Source organism: Lissotriton helveticus, chromosome 12 (assembly GCF_964261635.1).
Source record: "Lissotriton helveticus chromosome 12, aLisHel1.1, whole genome shotgun sequence".
In the NCBI taxonomy this organism is placed as follows: domain Eukaryota; kingdom Metazoa; phylum Chordata; class Amphibia; order Caudata; family Salamandridae; genus Lissotriton; species Lissotriton helveticus.
Window position 1 is genome coordinate 735,603,793 of NC_136073.1, and position 22,143 is coordinate 735,625,935.

At 40.9% G+C, this 22,143-nt stretch overlaps 1 protein-coding gene across 1 annotated transcript in view; it reads right to left on the reverse strand.

Annotated features, from left to right (window-relative positions):
- The window catches only part of VPS45 (vacuolar protein sorting 45 homolog), a 216,785-nt gene that overhangs the window by 14,092 nt on the left and 180,550 nt on the right, over positions 1–22,143 (reverse strand). The window contains exon 14 of the mRNA XM_078671388.1: positions 17,002–17,133. Within this exon, the coding sequence (XP_078527514.1) occupies positions 17,002–17,133 (132 nt within the window). The remainder of the gene's footprint in view (positions 1–17,001; positions 17,134–22,143) is intronic.

Consider the following 22,143-nt stretch of genomic DNA (forward strand, 5'->3'; position numbering starts at 1 on the left):
CCCTTCCCTCTGCTCCAGAAGTTGTGCTGCCTGCTGTCCTGCGATGCTCTAACAAGTGCTCACAAAGCGCAGCAGGAACAGACTGGAATTCTTTTATAACGTAGCAATAGTGGTTAACAAATGAGGTTACCCACTGTTGTTCGGTCATACCAATAAATTACTGGATTTAGAATCCAGTCATTCATGCTAATGGTTCTCTCTATGAGAGCCATACATCACAAGTAGCATATTACTCTAAGAAGATCTGCCTTTTTCTCATATACAGTAGGCTGGACTATGTTGATAACATGGAATTTGAACTTTGTGCTATAGTAATAAATGGGGGATGATCGTTTATTGGTACACTTGTTCCAAATAAAATGTTTTAGAGGGTCATGTTTATTTCCAGAGATAAAGGCATACATGTTATGTTATAATTTATTTATATGATATTGAACGACTGCAGATGCCTGTTGGCGCTTTAGAAAACACAAACCATCAATCAATCAATCAGGGAAATTGTAAGCGCACTACTCAACTGTGAGGGCCTCAAGTAGCTGGGGGTGGGGGGGAGCAGCTCTGGTCAGTCGAAGAGCCAGGTCTTGAGGGTCTTCTTGAAGATGTGAAGGGTGGGGGCGTGCCTGATGTTGATCGGCAGCTTGTTCCAAGTCTTGGCTGCGATGTGGGAGAAGGTTCTTCCACCCGTTCTTGCTCTGCAGATACGCGGGGTCTCAGCGAGGGCGAGGTCAGTGGATCGGAGGTTCTTCTTGTGTACGTGGAACGCGATTCTGTCGTTGAGATATTGGGGGCTGGTGTTGTGGAGGCATTTGTAGGCATGGGTGAGTATCTTGAACGTTACTTGTTTCTCGACGGGGAGCAAGTGTAGGTTACGCAGGTGCTGGGTGATGTGTTTGTGTCGAGGGATGCTGAGGACGAGTCTGGCTGCGGTGTTCTGTATGGTCTGGAGTTTGCGGAGAAGAGACTTATTGATCTTGGCGAAGAGGGCGTTTCTGTAGTCCAGTGTGCTGGTTATGAGTGTGTGGGTGACTGTCTGCCTTGATTCGGTGGGGATCAATTTGAAAGTCTTTCGGAGGATGTGGAGGGTGTTGAAGCAGGAGGAGGTATTGGTGTTTACCTGTCGGGTCATGGAGAGGGAGGAGTTGAGTACAATGCCGAGGTTTTGGGCGTGGTCCATGGGGATGGGGGGTTGCAGTGGGCGGTTCGCCACCAGGAGTTGTCCCATGCCAAGGGGAAGGGTCCGAAGAGGAGGTCCTCTGTCTTCTCGGAGTTGAGCTTCAGGCAGCTGCTGCTCATCCAGGATGTGACGTCTTCCATTCCTTCCTCGAAGTTGAGTCTGGGGTTAATGAGGTCCTTGGTGAGGGAGAGGATGAGCTGGGTGTTGTCGGCGTGGGTTACGATGCTGAGTCCGTGCTGTCTGACGGTGGCGGCGAGGGGGGCCATGTAGAGGTTGAAGAGCGCGGGGCTGAGCGACGATCCTTGGGGTACTCCGCAGTTGATTTCCGTGGGTTTGGAGAGGAAGGGTGGGAGTCTGATTCTTTAGGTTCTGCCAGTGAGGAAGGAGCGGAGCCAGTCGAGGGCGGTTCCCTGAATGCCGGCTTCGTGGAGTCTGGCGGTGAGTGTGCGGTGGGAGACAGTATCGAAGGCTGCAGAGAGGGCGAGTAGGATCAGGGCTGCGGTGTGTCCTTGGTCGAGGAGGGTGCGGATGTCGTCTGTCGTCTGTGGCGGCGAGTAGAGCAGTCTCCGAGCTGTGGTTGCTGCAAAGTCCGGATTGGATGGATGGAGTTTTCTTCTATGAATACAATAAGATCTAATACCAACAAAGGGGAAGAACAATAAGGAAAGATACAATTAAGTCAGGTTTTTAGCTGGTGTTTAAAACATATTAAGTTGGTCTAGGCATGGAGACTTAACTTAAGAGTTCCACATTTTGGTGGCGGGAGGAGAAAGCCTGATCCTCATAAGTAACCACTATGGTCCTTGTAGTAGCTTCGAAGACGCGTGAACCGTGATGTAGCTTTATGTACGATTGTCGGGACCATGACGGCTGCTGGAGATTGAATGGGTAGCAAGGTTAGGGATCTTAATACAGAAGAGACATGTAATGTAAATTTGCTCTGTTGTGTACTCGGGTGACTGTATTTTGAGTAAGATGCAGCAAATGCAGGATTGATCTGCTGGATATGCAAGATAAATTAAACTTCCTTAGTTGCGATGCAAGTGGATCGCATCGCCAACTACGTAACTATGTACAGTGGAGTCAATAAAACAGAGAATCTTGTTTTTAGAAGACGGAGGTTGGTGAAGCAGATGTGGGCCACATTTATACACTGGCCTTCGAAGCACATAGTATAGGCAAGAAGGAATCCCAAATTGCACACTACGTTGGATGGGGAAGGAGGGATGCCCATTATGTCAGGCCACAAAGTTTTATTCCATTCAGCAGTCCTTGTGGTGGAAGTGAGTAGAATCTCAGGACAGGTCAAGCTCAGCCTGAGGAACATGTTGGCCACCAACCACTTGACAACGGCGACAGGCATAGTTAACAGCCTTGGAATTTGAATGAATATATTTGAAGAGTGGTGCAGACTCAAAATTATGCGAGTGTTGTTGATGCGCATTTAGATGTGAACACCAGCTTGATGGCGCAGCTGGATTAAGGCTGCACACATATGTTAAACAAAAGGAGGAAATAATGGACCACAGCTGAGCTCTACTTATAATGAAAGCCTTTATCCAGATAAGGACTGTACCAGTGATACCATATGGATCGAAAGCGAAAGTCTTAAAGCAGATGTTATGGTGTCTAGGAGGACTTACACACCAGTTTCTCCTCTATTGATGAGCTGGTGAGGGCTGATAGACTACCAGCCCTGTGCTAAGACCAAGATGTAAATGTAATGTAAATGTATAGGCATTTATATAGCGCACTACTTACCCGTAGGGTCCCAAGGCGCTTCGACCGCTGCGAAACCCTTCCTGGCTTCCCTGAGAGATGGTCCCTTAATGGGTATCTCCAGGGTGAGACCAGGCATCCCCGGCGGTCTGGTGGGGCCGTTAGTGAAGATGAGGCAAGCTAATGCCCAGAGTTGCCGAGTGTGATCGCTGATCAGAGTGGGCACCGAGGCGAGAGAATTATCGAGTCCGCTGACCCTGGTCCAGAAACCTGCCGCGCCGGGAATCGAACCCTGGTCCCGGGCCGTCCTCTGCTCTCGGGTCTGCCGCCTCTAACCAGTGAGCCACACTACTTCACTGAAAACTGGCCTGTTTGCCATCCATTAAACTATTTATTTCAATGAAGTACTGAACTGACACAGAGCCACTCTTTCCAGCAGTTTACCAATACAGGGAAGCAGTGAGGTGGGCCTGAGGTTCCTCATATCACTGACACCCAAAGATGGTTTATTTCATAGGTTTGACACAGCTGTTTCCAGGGGGTCTTGAAATATCTGTTAAGCATGGCGGGGAGAGATTCAGCTGAAAGAAGCATCTTTCGAATTTGAGCTTGTGGGGAGCCTGATGGATGGCTGTTGGTAACAACCTGCAAGAGTTTGCTTTGGTGATTTGGATGACTTAGTCTACATATAACCTCACCTGGGAGTTGAATTTGAATGGAACAGAATTGCAGAAACTTTCTCTGTACAGAAATGGGGAATATTGTCACAAAGATCTTGGGTTGATCGTTTTCAGCTTTTGTGGCTATTGGATTTTGTTGTTCAGAGTCAATGCAAAAGATGTCTTTGGAGGGGGTTGATTGCATTTCTATCATTTTTGAATAAAAGACTTTTTTGAATGTCATTTTACCTGCATTTCGAAGCATTAAGAAGTAGTATGCCTCCTTGTTTGGTGTTGGGTAATTTCTCTACCATTTTCTTTCAGCTGTCAAAACTTCGAATATTAAACTGTTTACATCTACAGGGATTCCTTCAGCTTTGTGAATATTTTTGTTCCCAGGGTGGTAGGTTTCTATCCAGGATCACCAGAGGTAAGAAGTTGAAATTGTCTAGCGCAATACTGGGAGTGAAGTCTGTTGAGGAAGCAGTTATTAATACTGAAGATTTAGTAACTCTGACGCATCTGAGTATGGATTAAAAAGCCTCCTGTTACGCCTACATGTTGCTGCTGGGGTATTGCGGCAACCAGAGTGCGATTGTATTTGACATGGAATGAGATTTCATAATGATAGGACCAGAAAAGAGAAATAGCTTTATTCAATGAGATCAATTATGCCAAGGGGAATTTAAAATATTATACAAGCAGGTCCACCGGAATTTTGTAGAGGATGACAAAATTACACGGCAGGGTTGACTAGATTATCTGCAAAGAAAAGGCAGATTGTGCAGCATAATGCAGCACATTTTGTGTTAGCATTACCTTAATCATTTTTACAAGTTAACATTTTCTGAGCATAAGATTTTACTTCAATAGTACCTTTTTGACACCCAAATACAGAAATAGGCAACAGAAAGGTGACCAATCAACCTCTGTGAAGGGTTTACCACAGCGGGCAATCAGTATTGTGGAATTTTTTTTAACTCTTGATCTGTTTTAGCTGGAAATAATTTGCTGAAATCTGTAGACTATGCAGCAGTTGATGGATTATATGACAAATGAGGCAAATCCATAATTATGCAGAAAACACTCCACCTGCAAAATTACTTATTTCCAGAGGCCCTGAATATATACAGGTTATCCAATGGCGGTTACTTCTGGGTAGGTCTCGTTAGGACCACGATCCATTGGAAATAGTTTTTTTTTCGTTTGCTTATAACTAGGGCTCCCGGTTTTATGGTATTTATTTTTCTAACATTTCCGTCTGTATTTATCCATATTTATTTTGGGGCCGTTTTTCTGTACTTATCCAAATTTATTTTGTGTTTTGCGTATATAGTTGTAAAACTGTATATTTCAGTATTTATTTAAAGGATAGACGCACACTTATACTTTGATGTCTGTTGTGTTTAAGCTATTTAAGTTGCCAAATATTACTTAACAGTACATCCACTGGCAAATATTAGCATTATATCACATATGTATGTTGACACATGCAGTTATTTAAAGAAATTTCATCCTGTTTTTTAATTTCCCATCCAGTCCATCTGCTCAGCTGTAGGGCTATAATTAATGAAAGACAGCATGAAGAGTCACTTAAAAGAAGCATTTTTTCAGTATTTATCCACTTTTAAAAACAAATGCAGACAGAAAGCACATTGTTTTCTGTCTGTATTTATCTGTAAAAATCAGTAAAAACAGAGAGCCCAGTGAACGAACACACACACACACACACACACACAAACACCCCCCCGCCCCATGAGTCCTAGTCATGCCCCACCACGGTGAATGCAACAGGGATAAGCATATTACACTCTGTAGACAACACAGATTTATTTTATTTAGTATAGAGTTCTTCTTGAACTTCCTTGTCCGCCCCTGTTAATCCTAATGTGTAATAGGACTCCCAGGTCTGTCCGTCCATCTATTGTGTGTCTTTGCTTCCTCGCCCTAAGTGCGCCGGGTATGCCCAGACGTGGGTCCCGGGCTCACTGTGCCACTGGATTCAAGCTATCCTGGCTAAGGGGTGAAACCCCGAAACCAGTCCTAAGATGCATGTTTCCGGTCCAGGGAGGACCTGGCTTGGCAGTTCGGGCTGGACTGTTCCCATGAGGCACGGGGTCAAGACTGATTTGCATATGGCCAGGTCTAAACTGGGGTGGCATGGTGAGCAAAAGAATGATGGATTTAATCCATATCTCTTGACTGGGGGGGGGATGTTTTGATTGGTTCTGCATTCCGTCCATCAATTGTGTGTCTTTTGCAGGTCTGCAGCATGTTATGTTTATTCCCTGAAATGATAATGGAGGGCGGCGCCCCACTGCCCTCTCTCTGGTGAACGTAATCTGACTGCAGACTGATCCTCTACGCCTGGGCGGGGGTTGGTGGTGTAAATCAGATATGACAAAATGGTGGGAGATAGGGGAGCGAGCACTATGCTAAACCACTTGCATTGATTTTTCAACAATTTACTTTTCTCAGCATGAGAAGAGAAAAACATGCCTGTGCCAGTCGATAACGAGAAACAGCATTTCCAATCCCTGGAGCAAGCATTGGACAGGATATTTATGTGCGAGGCTACTGGTTTGATGTCTTGAAAGCCGCATGAGGATTGTGGCAAAATTCGGTTTCAAAATGATTAAGGGTAAACAGGAGGCCCCGGCCCCATTAATCGGGGGGACTTTTAGCCAAGGAGGACTAACAAAAGGGGAAGCCAGAGTTTAGGACCCCGGCTGATGGGGGTGTGACACACGAGTCTAATGACTCTCTCCCGGCGGCCAGCACTACCGCCTCTCAACGGGAACCATCTTGTTACAATGCTGCTGGCTTTCACCATAGGCCAGTTCACCTGAACTGCTCATTGTGGGCGAAACAATAAATGGCAAATTATCAAAACAGCGGAGCGCCGAACAAGGGGCAACAAAAGAAGAGCTCAAATTAAAACAGAGCAGTAACGTACAACAATTAAAATTGAACTAGTGACTGAAGTAAAATTACTCGCCTTGAAGAAAAAAAACTTTACATTTTGAGACCACAGTCCAGATAGCTTAGCAGCAGCTCTAAGTGTTCTGAATTAGAATATGTAGTCTTTGAAGAATTATACAAATACCTTTAAGAAACACGCTATAGGCTCACGGTGACATTTTTATCAGGTCAGGCACAGAACACGCTTTTCTTAAACACGCCACGCGCGGTCTGCACTTAACTGCAGCTGTTTTCGCGCGCGGCGGGAACCCTGTACTTTGCGGCCCCTGTCAACGGAGGCACCTGCGGCGCTCAGATGTGGCAATTACTCAGCGCCACGTCCAGGCTGTGCGGGTCAGACCACGTGAACAGAGGGGCGCACGTTCCCGGCCAAATGGCATGTTCTTTCAAGTCCTCGGGCCTTCTAATGGCAATGACCACATTCTTTCATTGGTTTTGTGCAGAACCTGTGACAATTCACTAGTGAATGTTTGAAGAGCGTTTCAGAGGTGCAAGGGAAGATATGAGCCACTGTGCTATGGACAAGTGGGCAAGAAACGTCTCCAGCACAAAAAAAACAACAAATAGCATCTTGTGTACACCATGAGGCCTAAAACAGATAGAAGCAGCGACAGTGATGCTAGCGATCGGAGACTCTGAGCCCTATGTGCTACAATTTGCCTGACCTACAAAGCTTGGAACAACACGAAAACCACGTCAAAGGCAAGGAACTTTAAAAGTCTCCTGGAAACCAACCCCACCTATGCTCACGAAGTCAAAGAGTGTGAATATACAGCTCTCCCTCTGAAAACATCTCCCAATCCTCCAAACTGAACAGAGATTATGCTGAATAAATTCTTCACCCTAGCACGCCTCCACTGTTGAAGCATTATATACTCTGTTATCCCCCATAAATCCATAGCCAAGCTTCAATTGCGCGAGAACCATGCAGCAAGAACAACATGCCATAACCGCAGGAAGATAAATCACATCAACCCTGCTTTTAAAGGACTCCATTGGCTCCTTGTTGATACCAACATTAAATTCTAAGCCCTGTGCATAGTAAGGCAAAGGGTGTACTTACCAAAAGAAACTGACACACACCCACATCCCTAACAGCCAAGAGACTGAAAATGGAACTGATCTATGACCATAAAAAAACACAACTTTGGAACACCCTTACCCAGAATCTATGAGCTGAAACCATCCAGATAAAGTTCTGAAAACTCTGGAAAGCTGAACTTTTCAGGCTCGCTTTCAGCTGAGATTGTCTGGGTACAGGAGTTGTGTTGGAAAAAAAACGGGATTGTTGTTCACCCTTACCCAATTGCAAACTAACGTCTCCTTCCAACTATCAAAATGCATCCCCCACCCGCAAGTGTCCTGAAGTAACCCACAGGCAATACACAGCACTTTACAAACTCCACAATAAATATAATATTCAAATAGAAGGAGCGGACATTTCTCTGTACACTCTCATCCTTTTAACCTAGGCCATACTACATAAATTGAAATTCAACATCAGTGACCAGAACTGACTCTGTGTGCATGAATTTATGCAGACTTTACCTGAACCCTGGTCACTAGGAGAACCTTGAGGATGAGCCACCTACACGAGTGCCTCTTCCGGGTGGTGAGTTCTTGGGAGAAACAATGGGCGAGCGTAGTAGGTAGGAGCTCACCCACAAAACACAATATAACACATACCAACACCGACCACGGAAGCTTAAGTAAGTGTGTGAGAGGTAGAGAAAAGTGCACACTACTGGGAAATGGCAGTCGTATTGGTCCAGATACCATCATTGTGGTAAGAATAGTCAACAAGTAGTTTTTTTCTAACAAAGTTTCTTGTGTGACTGTATTGTTTCCAATGCTCCAGAGTCAAAGCACCATGCAGTAGAAATTCCTCAGAAAAAAGCTGCATTATCTAGATCTGAACAGGGAGTGAGAAAAATGTAGCAGCATGTACCGGAGTAGAAAGTACAAATAGAGAAGGAGACAGAGGGTAAAATTAACTGACAGAATAAAGTAAATGGGGGGTACCAGGGACAGAGAGAGAGAGAGAGAGCGGAGATCAACAACTGCCTAATTAGAACATAACATACACATTCAGCCTGCAGTGTATCTTGGGTTCGGTGCTCCATAACAGATGTTACAGGTCTTAGTTGCTAGTAATAAATACCAATACCTACTAAGGGTATTACTTAGCAACCCATAGCTGCCTCAAACCCGGTATAAACGCCTTGGCACACTTGAACTCTAATGCCATTAACACTTAGACCCTTCTCTTCTTCCCAATGTACGAGTAAGGAAGGCGCCCTCTGGTGAGATCCGATATCACTTCACAAACATGTAAAATATTAATGTAGGAGCACACAGAACATCGGAAATATGTGTTACTTCTAAGTTACTTCCTCCTCCTGGAAAACTCTTTATGTGCCACACTTGCTGTTCTACAAAACTTTTCAGTGGCAAGGGTGTATGAACAAATTAATAAATGCAGGGTGTAAAGTGCAAGAGACCGCACTTAATTCCTTGTAGCAGTTAGGAAAAAGGGGAACGGGTCAGCGGTTCAACTGGATGAACACTTGTGCCTTTATGGCTATCTGAATTTGAAATAATTTGCGAAGGTGAGAAAAGTATGTCGCTTTCATGCTCCAGTTTACTTTTGTAGGAGAAATGATGAGTTCTCTAAAGGATAACATGGAAAGAAGACAGCGGAAAAAGATAATAAGTGATGGACAGAGGGGAAAGGTAGAGTAGTAGATGATGTGATCAGTGCCTGCAGTGACGTTTGCCATCTACGTACAGCGTGCTTATCTCCGCATCTGCAGAAGTCAGTGATGTTTACACTTATGCAGGAGTCTTTTAATGCCTATGTTTTCTTTTAATTACAGCCTGGAAGAGCGAAGTTGTTGCTTTCAGAAGACCTTTGGCTGAAGCCAAAACAAATGTTACACTGTAAACAAACATTGACAGTGCAATCAAGTTTAAAAGATTACCAAAGCTCCGCCATTATCGCATGAATTGGTTTGGCTGAGTAGTAATATAGCCTTATAGCCCGCCGTAGCGGGCTATACCGGCTAATAAAGGCCCGCTCCAGCGTTAAAGGCCCAAGCCAAAGGCGAGGGACTTTAACAAGGGAGCAGGACTTTAATAGCTGGTATAGCCCAGCTAAGAAGGGCTATAAGGCTACTAGAACATTCAGCCATTAGAGGGAAGAATGTGCCAACAAATAAAACAAAGGCTCTCAGAGTTCGAGGGGATTAAATTCCCTCGGGCTCCAAGAGGCCTTTGAAAACAACATTGGAATGTTGCTTTGTGGGGCTTTACCAGCCCGTAAATTCATGGAGCACTCCATTGTCTTCAATGGAGCTCTCAACATTCCAATGTTCTAATATAGCCTTATAGCCCGCCTTAGCGGGCTATACCGGCTATTAAAGGCCCGCTCCAGTGTTAAAGGCCCGAGCCGAAGGCAAGAGACTTTAACAAGGGAGCGGAACTTTGATAGCCGGTATGGCACAGCTACGAAGAGCTTTTAGGCTATTAGAACATTCTGCCACTAGAGGGCAGAATGTTCCAACAAATAAAACAAAGGCCTCTTGAAGTTCGAGGAGTTTAAATTCCCTCGCGCTCTGAGAGGCCTTTGAAAAAAACATTGGACTGTTGCTTTGCGTGCCTTTACTGGCCCGTAAAAGCATGGAGCACTCCATTGTCTTTAATGGAGCTCCCAACATTCCAATATTCTAATATTCGTTGAAGATGGATCCTCTCAAAGTGCGCAAAGTTAAAAAACATAAGAAATATGGGGGGGGGGATAAAGCTAAACTTGGAATCAGGAATAAAATCCATGCTTTCAGACATAAATGAATGGTCCTACTATTATGCTCCTCATTAACCAGTTTTGGGGGGACTTGCTCCGCTAGTCACAGCACAAGCTTCTGTTGAGTCGTGATATAATTTTGTCAGGCGGTGTTTTTCAATGTGGAACGTATTTGTTTGCTTGCACGTAAAGCCAATGCCTGACTCGTGCCTGTTACCTGAGTGGCATGCTAAGTCAAAGACTCTGGTTCCAATGGTGTTGTGTCACTTTTCTTGCTAATCGTAAATTCCTATGTGTATACTTCTGGCCACACTTTGAAAAGTTGTGGGGCCCTCAGCCAAATGATTGGAGTGAAATGTCAATTTTCTATGGTACAATTTCTGGATACGGTATGCCAGCAAGAAATGGAACCAGCTTAACAGTTGACAAAAGGCTTTTGTCACTAAAGCAGGGCTACACTAACGGGCCTTGTGAGGTTGTCCAGATCTACAAGCTCAGATTTAGTATTTTTTTACTGTTTTTATAAGATTGTTCAGGTTTGCTATCATCATCAATTTAGTGCCACAACCACATCAGAAGTCCTTCTCAAAATGTCTAGTTACTGCAGACAGAGGTGTCTAGATTTAATATTGTCCAATCTCCCATCAGATATTTTGAGCCAGGGCCTCCAGTAGAGAAATGGTGAATTCTATGTGCGCATACTTTTATATGTAGAAGCTAAATCTTTCAAAAGCCAAACAGGCACATACCTTACGAGTGAAGCCAATATTTTGAAGGGCTGAATTGCACAAGGCAACAATTTTTTATAACAGAAGGGTGTCACATTTCCTTGAAATTATTGGTGTCACATCCAGTTGATTTCTCCAGCCCAAAAGGAAATTGCAACCGTTTCATACAAAATCAACACTGGAATGAGTCATTCACCCCTCCCTGCAGATGTAGGTTTATGTGCGTAATGGTGTTAGAAGTCCGACATAGCCTTTCAGAAAGTCTGTTATATGCAGGTGATGTTACAGACATCGTCCTTAAACCCCGAACTCAGCACACGCAGGTGACAGTATTTTACATTATTGTTTACTCAACACTATTCTTTTATATATAGTAGAAGTATGAATGATTGTAAAGATTATTACCTCAGCAAATTTTATTTATCTATATGTGATCAAGGCCCTCCGGGACTGAAACGCGGCATGGTTGTCATCCTGTGAAATTAAAATATTTCACGAGCACTAAATTTGTGGTCCGTGCTCCATTCTTTACGTTCAAACGGCCAGTGGCATAAGGAGTACTTTGGATATGGATATGGATATGGATATGGATATATATATAGGAAGTGCTCGGCGAATTGAATTAGAGTGGCACACACGACGAAGTAAGACGCAAGCCTACATTGAGGTGAGAGCACGACGCTTGTATTGTGCCAATGCTTGTTCTGCCTTGCATATAGTCGCAGCGAGTTTTCCTGGGCAAGTGAGGCGAAAGTACAGACTATAAATTACCGCGAGAACTGCCCAGAGGTATATAAACTAACCAGGATACAGCAGAAAACATTTGTGTGAAGACCAAAAGTAAACGTGTTGTCTCTGAGTTAATTTGTACAAGAGAATCCGGCACAAGAAAGTTTTTAGCAAAAACACAATGGAAGAAAGAGCTCTTAAACGTGCGCAGAGAGCAGAAGCAATGTTTATGAAAACGACATCGAATCAAATTGAAGAAAAAAATGGCAATGAGGCATCAAAAACAACTGGGGAAATGACACAGAAACAGTTATTTTCTCAATTAGAAAAGCTTTTAAAAAAAGACTACCCAACCTTTTGCCGTCGGTACTATCGAGGTGTAAGGTCGTAAGGTCGTCTTGCCACGTCTCGGAATTGCAGTAGATGAATCTATATAAAAGAAGACTAAAGAATTTGAGTATCCCACTCTAAATAAAAGGGATTATCGTCACGAAGATTTTACCATGAAACGTCTTTCCCGGCAAAACAGACTGAGATAAAGAATACTTCCCAAAATGATGTTAGATGAATCTACTGCAATTCCGAGACGTGGCAAGACGACCTTACACCTCGATAGTACCGACGGCAAAAGGTTGCACTACCCAAAAGAGTGAACTAATAAAAGAAATACAAAATGGATTACGTGCTGTAAATATAAAAGAAGACTAAAGAATTTGAGTATCCCACTCTAAATAAAAGGGATTAGCGTCACGAAGATTTTACCATGAAACGTCTTGCCCGGCAAAACAGACTGAGATAAAGAATACTTCCCAAAATGATGTTTTTATAACAAACTAAGGGGTTTGATCATATACCTATTAACAACAGTGAAAAAGTTATCACATATTTATAAAGATATACAGATATCGCCGCCATACAACACAGACTAGGTACCCTGTACACACACGCAGAAGAGAGAATAAAACTCTTTCTATCTTGGTCCTGAGGAAGGTGGTCTTATCCCACCGAAACGCGCGTAGACCTGGCGTGTAACTATACACAAGCAACAACTGTGTTACCTCAACCTTAGGAATTGTTTTTGGCTGGGAGTAGGCTGGTAGTAGGATAAGTGTGAAGTTGTTTGAATGTATAAGTGTGTCTGGTGATTGATGTGTGAAAATCAGGGTGATGATTTGTATTGTAAAAATATTTGAGTTGGGAATATGTCACAAATGTTTTTGATATAACGTACTGTACTTTTTAAAATTGATTGGATTTGTACCATTAATCATGATACTGATGTATATGGAAGAAATGAACTGAAAAAGAAAAAAGGAAAAAAATATATTTTTTATACACTACAGAAAAAGCAAAAATAAATAAAATTATGGAACGAAATTACTGACTGTGTGGTACCTATATTGATTAGAAGGCCAATGGATTAATTTGATGAGTTCTATCACATGAGAAAGTAAATAGTGACCACGGGGGAATTCTCGTATGTTTTGATGTAATATGTGACGTCATCAGCAGTGCATTGTGGGGGCGCGAGTTATAGTTAGCTGAACTAACTATAACGCCCCTGAAACCTATGTTTTTTTCAGTGAATTTCTAGGGTTTTTAAATGCTAACTTCTAACTATAACGTCTCTGAAACCTGTGATTTTTTCAGTCAATATATATATATATATATATTCCATGTGGGCTAAGGTACATTGGCAGTACCAAACTGCCAGCCCACAAACGGATACTCCAGCACACAAGAGCAATATCTGGTAAGGATCAGGCATATCCAGTTGCCCGCCACTTTGAGCAATGTCACAATAGCAACCCCAATTCACTGCAATATTACGTAACCAATACAATCTTTACTGTGAAGCGGGGGGGGGGGGGGGTGACCGAGAAGCAAAGTTATGCCTATTGGAGACAAGGTATATAATTGAGTTGGACTCTAAGTATCCGACAGGCCTTAATGCCAGTGAAGATTTTTATACATGTCTTTGAATACTAAGCAATGCACCATTTACCTTGACAACATGCACTAAAGAAATTTGAAATGAAGTTGGAACATTTTTGATATTTCAATATGGGCTCATATTGAACAAAATTTGATTATTGATGATACCAGGTTACGGAACAGTTTTAAAACTATTCACGTATTATTAATTATGATTTAGGTTGCACTTTCTTGGGGGGGTTGGCTGCATTAGCGTTGGAAAGCAATTTTTGCTTGACCAATGTTAATGGCATTACAACATTAAGGTTAGGGGTTGCAGAATTTTGGCACTTTCCCTATGATCAATGTTTGTAATATAAAGTGTGGGAATATATTAGGAATGACGTTTAGTGATTTTTTATTGATAGAACAACAGGGTACCTCCACTGAGGTTTCTTTGAAGCAATATGCATGAATTTTAGGAATAATGCCAGTATTCAGAATAGCAGCGGACATGTGATTGAAAGATATTAGACATGGTTCTAAATTAATTATTGATTTTCACATGCCATCATTTTAGGGTGGGTAAGTAGCATACAGTATGACTAAAGCACAGCTTGGCTACATACATCATGATTAAACGCCTAAGAACTGAATATGGTATGATAGTTGACTTATAAGGAATAAGGGTTTTTATATAAAATTCTTGGATCAAAGGCGATTTTTAGTTTGTACATATTTATATATTTATTGTATATTTATTTATATATTTATTTATGGCAATTGCGATGGTTGTTTTTACATTTACCATATTTTTGCACATTATGTGAATATGTTGCTGCTATATCATGATGCTGCTATCTATGGACTTTATTTTGCACACTATGTGAATATTATGCTGCTAGATTAATATTCTGCTATAATGACGAAGTTTAGATGGTGCACACTATGTGAATATTTGGCTGCTATAATGATGAAGTTTATAGTTTGCACATTATAAAAATATCTGGCTGCTTTATTACAATGCTGCTACTTATTAACCACATTTTTGCACACTATGTGAATATTATGCTGCTATATAACTATGCTGCTACAAACATGAATTTGACATTTAATTATTTTTTGCATATTGGAATCGCTGTTGTATCACTAAATTGAGAATTTGCACACGTTTTTGAGCATAGTACCTCTTCTATATCCTTGAGAAGCAGGTCCATGAATCATTTCCTGGTGAAACACTTTATAAACGCCTACTCTGCCATGGCAACGCGTCATGGGATCAAGACCCGATAGGGGTTGAAACGCGATATGGCGGACTGGCTGGTCAAACAGAAATAAAGGATATTTGATTGGCACAAATTACTGGGTCCACCATCGTCTCTTTTGTCTTTCAAGAGCAAGTTCGAGTAACGTTGGTGATATATATATATATATATATATATATATTTTTTTTTTTTAAGGTTGGATCCCTTAAAATAATATTTCATCACACATCCCTAATCAATTGATCTCCGTCTAAATTAGAACTAGCTGATTAACACCCTAGTTATATTACTCTATTCTGTCTGGAGCTATATAAACCTTCCCTGCATACCTTTCATGCCATCAGTCCTGCAGACACAACTCAACCATTTCGGCATCCCATCCGTATCGGGTCCAAACCGTGCTTACCCGCCCCAAATACCATAGTTATCTTTCTTACTTTCTTGTATAGGGTGGTCTGTGCTGCGAGGAGTGGTTAGAGTCCACTTGGCTCCATAGTTATCTTTCTTACTTTCTTGTATGCGGTGGGGTCTGCGCAACGAGGAGAGGTTAGAGTCCACTCGGCTCCATAGTTATCTTTCTTACTTTCTTGTGTACAGTGGTCTGTGCTGCGAGGAGGGGTTAGAGTCCACTAGGCACCATAGTTATCTTTCTTACTTTTTTGTATATGGTGGTCTGTGCTGCCAGGAGGGATTCGAGTTCACTCGGCTTCTGTTTTGCTACACAAGACTATGAACAATACTTGTTCAGATAAAGGACAGTAAAATGACACCTACGATGCACAGTGAGGTGTTAACAAAGAACATCGCCTGTACTATGTGTAACATTATAAAAACACAAAGCCTTACAATACATGTCAGGGGAAATCAAGTAGCTTGCTAAGTGAACACATCTTAACTTGCAATCTATATTGATGGATTATTACCCTGCTATACATTTCTAAAGAAAATACAGAACTGGAAAAAAATATTTGAAAAAATACTCAAAAATATAGACTAACACAATCTCGAACTAACACAAATATCTCCCTAAAACTTTTTTGTACCAGTATTTAATTCATAAATCCAGTTATAAGACCTTGACAAGCATTTTAGAACTGAGTTGATTTATTATTCTGACACGTTCTAGTGTACTGCGGAGCAAACGCTCAATAGCGGGTTTAGGCGCAGGTCAAAATATTTGCAGGAAGTCATTTATGTAAAAACAAGACTTTGGTAGTCTAGGTTTTGGAGTCTGTTTTCCAACATGTGTTTTGCAGTCTGTTATCCATGTATTACACTCCTTTAAAGAGTGAAGACTATATTCTGACCATAGTAACTGTATGCATAAAAGATATTGGGGATTTTTGACAAAAGAGAGGGATGTTTGACAAAAGGAAGCAAAGAGAAGACCACTGCTTCACAAAGGGATGAACACTATCAGAGCTTCTGTTAATTGTTTGTGTTTCTTCTTGTATAGGTTAACGAGAAGATAGAAGAAGCTTCCTTGTATGGCATACCATTTGTTAGAACTGAGAGATGCTGGATACACTTAAGATGGCCCAATGTGCAACAGGTTTATTGGTAGAAATGAAAGAGCAAGAACTTAAAATATGGTGGAAGGCTAACCCCCTTCAAGTAACGAAGCAGGTGGATTCTCATGTCTTCCATCTCTTACCTGACATCAATGTACTATGCTAGTAAAACATATTTAAGGTCCCTCTTTGATTGTACTGTGTATTTTGACTTCAGTACTAATACGGTTTGTTTATTCACTCTACTGTAGGCCTACATAATGGTTTTTCTTTAAGTGTTGTCAAAAGAAGTTACGGTAGTAATGATATATAAACACAGTAAATTTGGTGAACAAGAGATTGTCTCAGGAACAATGGAAAATCAGGATCTATCAATTTACACAACTACCCAATGTTGCAGGGTAAAACTAATTTTCAATTCCTTAGCAGACAGACGAGATTTCAAAGCACTGAAACAGTCGACAAGCACCAGGGACCACATGACGTAAATAATACTGAAGGACCAATCAAGAGTGTACCTTTTAGTGTTGTGAATGGTCGTCCCTCCCAGAACAATCCTGACTCCAGGCGTCGTTCGATTGAGGTTATACACAGTTAACGCTTCCTCATAGGTGGTTCCTCCGATCATAAACACAATGATATCCTGGGGCCTGCAGCAATTGAATAAAGTAAATAAGGTTATTAGAGAAAACAATTGATCGCATAAAAACTCAATATTAAATCAGTATTTATTTAATTTAACACAATATTGTTCCATGTCACAACACATTGAAAGAAAAAAGTTAAAGAGACTATGGGTTTGTCTTGCTTTGCATCTTCTATCACTACAGCATAGCCAAGAGCTTGTGTGCAACATATGGAAGTTTACTTTAAGACCAGTTTTTTTGTATTAAATAAACCACCTGTTTGATGTGTCATACCCATTCGATCTGATGACCTGTGCTAGCTGATCCTACAGCCATGAGTAGTACACAGAAAACAATCTGCCTTCGTACTAATTAAGATTTTTTACCTGTTGCTCAGAGCCAATTCTGGAAGGCAAGTCTCAGCATTCCATTCAGATCGCGGAGTACATTTGTTTCCCCAGACACAATATTCCCTACCTCGCCTCCACTGGTCCTATGTGACTGCACCACACAATGATGCAACCAGTCTCCCTGCAAGCCAACCTGCATTACCTTATCCTGTGCAACAACCCTCTGAAAAACCCTGTAGCCATTAGATCTTGTTCCATTCAAGTACTATACTTCTCTTCCAGCACAAACCTCCTCATCGGCACAGTCTAATACTGACCCTGAGGCTTTCTGGCACTTTGTGAAAGCCAACTGGGTGTCACTGCTTCAAAGTTTAGACAGATAGCTCTTGTTGAAATTTCCCCACACTCAGGTATATTGCAGAGCAATTCTCGTCGAAGGGCTTCTCTTGACTCCCAACACCACAATTTCTCTGCAGTTTATCTATTCATCCCTGTACATACCCAAGGTTTCATAAAAGGTACCCTAACATAAAAGTGTGTGTGTGTGTGTGTGTGTGTGTGTGTGCGTGTGTGCGTGTGCATATATATATATATATATATATATATATATATATATATATATATATGTATGTATATATGTATATATATATAAGTAAATCCTGCACAGCCGCAGCGTCTTCAGTCACGCGGTAACCAGCAGAACAGGACACGGACCCAATTTTCGTGCTCATTAAAATTTTATTCGCCCAAGTTTTGTCAGAGACGCGTTTCGCAGCGCGAACGCCGCTTGTTCACTCAACAGTTTGTTTTACACTTGGAGGCTTATTTAAAGTGACAGTGCATAGCTTAGTGAAATCATGTGAGTTCGTATCGTTATAGACATGAAAGAAATACTTTCCGCATTTCTTCATTTTGCCACAGTTTCTCAACAGGTTAAACTGAAATACATTTTGTTTAAATGAGTTTAGAGCACTGCATTGAAATACATGTTAAATACATTAGTGCATATTCCAAACTTAATGATGGATACTGACTGTATTTGTCATTCATCATAGTTAATTGTAAAATACAATAACAAAATTACAGTTTCTCTGTGTTGTTAAAAGAGAGCTGTGTCATTGAACATAACGAATTCATTTACGTGGTACTTGTAAAGTGCAAGTGATTTAAAAACATGTTTTTTTAAATTCTCTGTATTTGTTAATTACCATACTCTCCACCGAGTTATATTTTTTTCTCTCTAATTTTGTCATAGTACCTCTTTCTATAGACATATTGCTTTCACGTTTCGTCACTATTGACTCAATAAGTTGAGTTACATTGTTTGTTAAGCATTCTTACATCACCTCTTGTTTATCTTTTCATCATTTTTGAACTCAAATATCATTTTCTATTTTGATATCGGATTTTATACCCATACTTCAACATCGATAAATGCTTTTCTTTGGTATATCACAACAATTGATCACAATATATGTTTCCACTTTCCCATAATTGTAAATCATCATATTTTTTGTCAAATTGATGTATGTACAAATTGTTCTTAAAAAATATTTTCTTCAAAAATATCTAAAAACATCCTAAAATATTTACACATATATTAAAAACACCTTTTCATAAATTCATCATGTTTTTTTGTATATATATAGGTTTAGTGTTTGAATAGATCTAAAAAAATTCATCTATATGTACATTATATTCCATTTGACGCTTACTGATTATGGGAATTTATTATGTAGGATATTGTAGATTTATCAATTACTTAAGGGAATTTACGGGATTGTTGGTGATTCTCATTATTCCAGACAAGTATACAGATCTTCCGTTAGATTCAACCCATTTGGATGTTTTGAATCTAATAATAAGATGTATCTTGTTTCCAACTTTCTTAATCTGTTTTCTCGATCTCCGCCTCTCCTATTGGGAGGGACTGCGTCTATTAGAAAATAGGACAGACCTTTGTTGTTTGATCCATGGACTGTTTTAAAGTGGCGAGCCACTGGATAGGTATTGTCCGTGTTTGTTATGGCGCGGAGATGTTGGAGAATTCTAACATGGGCCTGTAATTTCATACTGCCCACGTAGTGCAAACCGCATGGGCATGTTAGAACATAAACGGTATATTCGCTTTTACAGTTTAACATCTTATTGATAAAATAGGGTTTAGACTTGAATGGACTTATATATGTTTTTGTGTTGATCCCGTGTGTACATGCTTTGCATGTCGAGCATTTTTTGAAACCCTTTAAGTTTTGGTACCAGATTGGTTTACTTATTATTTCTGGATCTGGTACTACAAGGCAGTCTCTCATTGAGGGAGCTCTACTATATGTAATGGACGCCCTCTGCGGTAGCAGGGGTCCTAATACGGGGTCACTGAGTAATATGGACCATTCTCCCTGAATGATTTTTTGGATTGCCTGATGTTGTTTACTGTATCCTATTATGAGTCTAAAACTCTTGTCTCCATCTGTAGTTAGGTTGTGAGGCTGATTTAAAACTTTTTTACTAACCAGTAACTCATCTCTGGCTAATATATCTGTTTTAGCAATGGCATTGTCTATAACTTGTTTAGAATAGCCTCTGTTCATGAATCTTTCCTTACTCAGTGGTTGGGCTTTGTGTAGTTCCTCCTGTGTGCTACATACCCTCTTAATTCTTAGCATTTCGCCATAAGGAATGCTATTCACTAAATGGCGGGGGTGAGAGCTGGTGGCATGTAATACCGAATTTCCTGCAGTTTTCTTGCGAAATAAAGTTGTTTCAAGGTTATTGTTGTGAATATACACCTTTGTATCAAGGAAATTAACGCTGGTATTACTTATTTCAGCAGTAAATCTTATATTAAGATCATTGTTGTTGATTTTGACCACAAATGTCTCTGCTTCCTCCTTAGTTCCATGCCACACCACAAACAGGTCGTCTATAAACCTGAGCCACAACTTAACTTTAGTTAACATAGTATTGCCATATGTTCCCATGAGGACCAGCTTCTCCCATTTGCCCATGTGGAGGCAAGCGTAGCTCGGTGAGAAGCTGGCCCCCATTGCCACTCCTTGAACCTGACAATACAACAAATGATTGAACATAAAGAAATTGTTATTTAAACAAAATTCAACCATTGCTATCAGCATTTCATTATGATGTTTATACATGGGTTCTCAGTTTTTCAAAAAGTATTCCACTGCTTGAATGCCATCTTTGTGTATTATACTTGTATATAATGAGGACACATCAAGTGCCATCATTACATACTCCGGGTTCCATTCAAAGTTTTTTATTTTATTGATAAAGTCGCTCGCATCCCTTACATACGATGGTAGGGATTTTACATAGTCCTGAAGGAAATAGTCAACATATACTGACGTTTTTTCTAAATACTATTCCTCGCACTGATAATAGGACGTCCTGGCGGTGTTTTGTTGTCCTTGTGTATTTTAGGTATGAAATATATCGTTGGTACAGTTGGTGTGTCATTTTTTAAATATTTGTACTCCATCTCACTTATAAGTTGTTTGTTCCTCCAACTTGAAAGTTTCTTGTAGTAAGTTCGATACATCTCCTTCAATTTTGTAACATCAGTTCGTATATAACATTGTCTATTATTTAGTTGGCTCATGGCCTCCTTCATATAGTCATCATGTGCCCACAGGACTATGTTTCCTCCTTTATCGCTGTTGCGTACCACAACTTCTTTATTGTTTATTAATTTTTTCATTAGCTGGAAATACAGATGATCCTGGTTGCGGTGTTTTTGAATGCTTGTACCTATTTTTTTGTTCAATTTTTTGATTTTTTTGGTAATGACCTCGTGAAAGGTATCTATGGCATCATGTAACATGATCGGACAATATTTGGATTTGGGTTTAAAATGTGTTAACCCTGCCCCTTTACTTGAAATGTTGCATGCTGATGCGTTTGCACTTACAGGCGGAATGCCATCCTGATTCCACAACTCCTCTAGTTCCGCCTCTATGTTGGATCCTGACATAGTCGCGTCTAACTGAGGATTCTCTATATCATCACTTGTGGTTTGTTTGTGTTTCATTGCGTACATTTTTTTCAATTTGAGTTTTCTTACTCCTTTATATATATCAATCCGGATATTAGGATAATCGAAGTTGTTTGGAGGACAATAAGATAGGCCAAGACTTAATGTGTTCTTTTCTTTGTCCGTTAGTTTGACTTTGGACAAATTTACCACTGTTTGAGTTATTTCTTTCTCCAGTAGTTGCGTCTCCGTCTTGGTGGATTTTGATTTACGTTTTGCTGCAAACCTTCTCTGCTTCCGCTTGAGATTGACCCGCTTCCTTGGGTTTGTGAGCGGGTTATTGGCCTCAAAGTTGCCAGTCTTTGGGCGGCTAAAATTTTCATCTCTTCCCCCGGAGATGGTCTGGTTCCTGTTGCGCCACCGGGGTTATTCCTAAGTTCAGAGTCGTCTTCACTATTGGATGTGAGTTGGTCACTGGAGGTCGTAGCTGTTTCCTCATCTGTTCTCCTTTGACGATTGGCAAACTTATTAGCCGCTCCTTGGCCTTGTTTCTGATGTGTTTTGCGTGCCACATCATACTTGCGGAACCCACACTTCACGTTATTTTAGCAAATGTCATTCAAATAAAGAAATGAACCAACTTTATCATGTTCATCTCGGCAATTATTTAAGCCTTTTATTCGTATTGTTAAA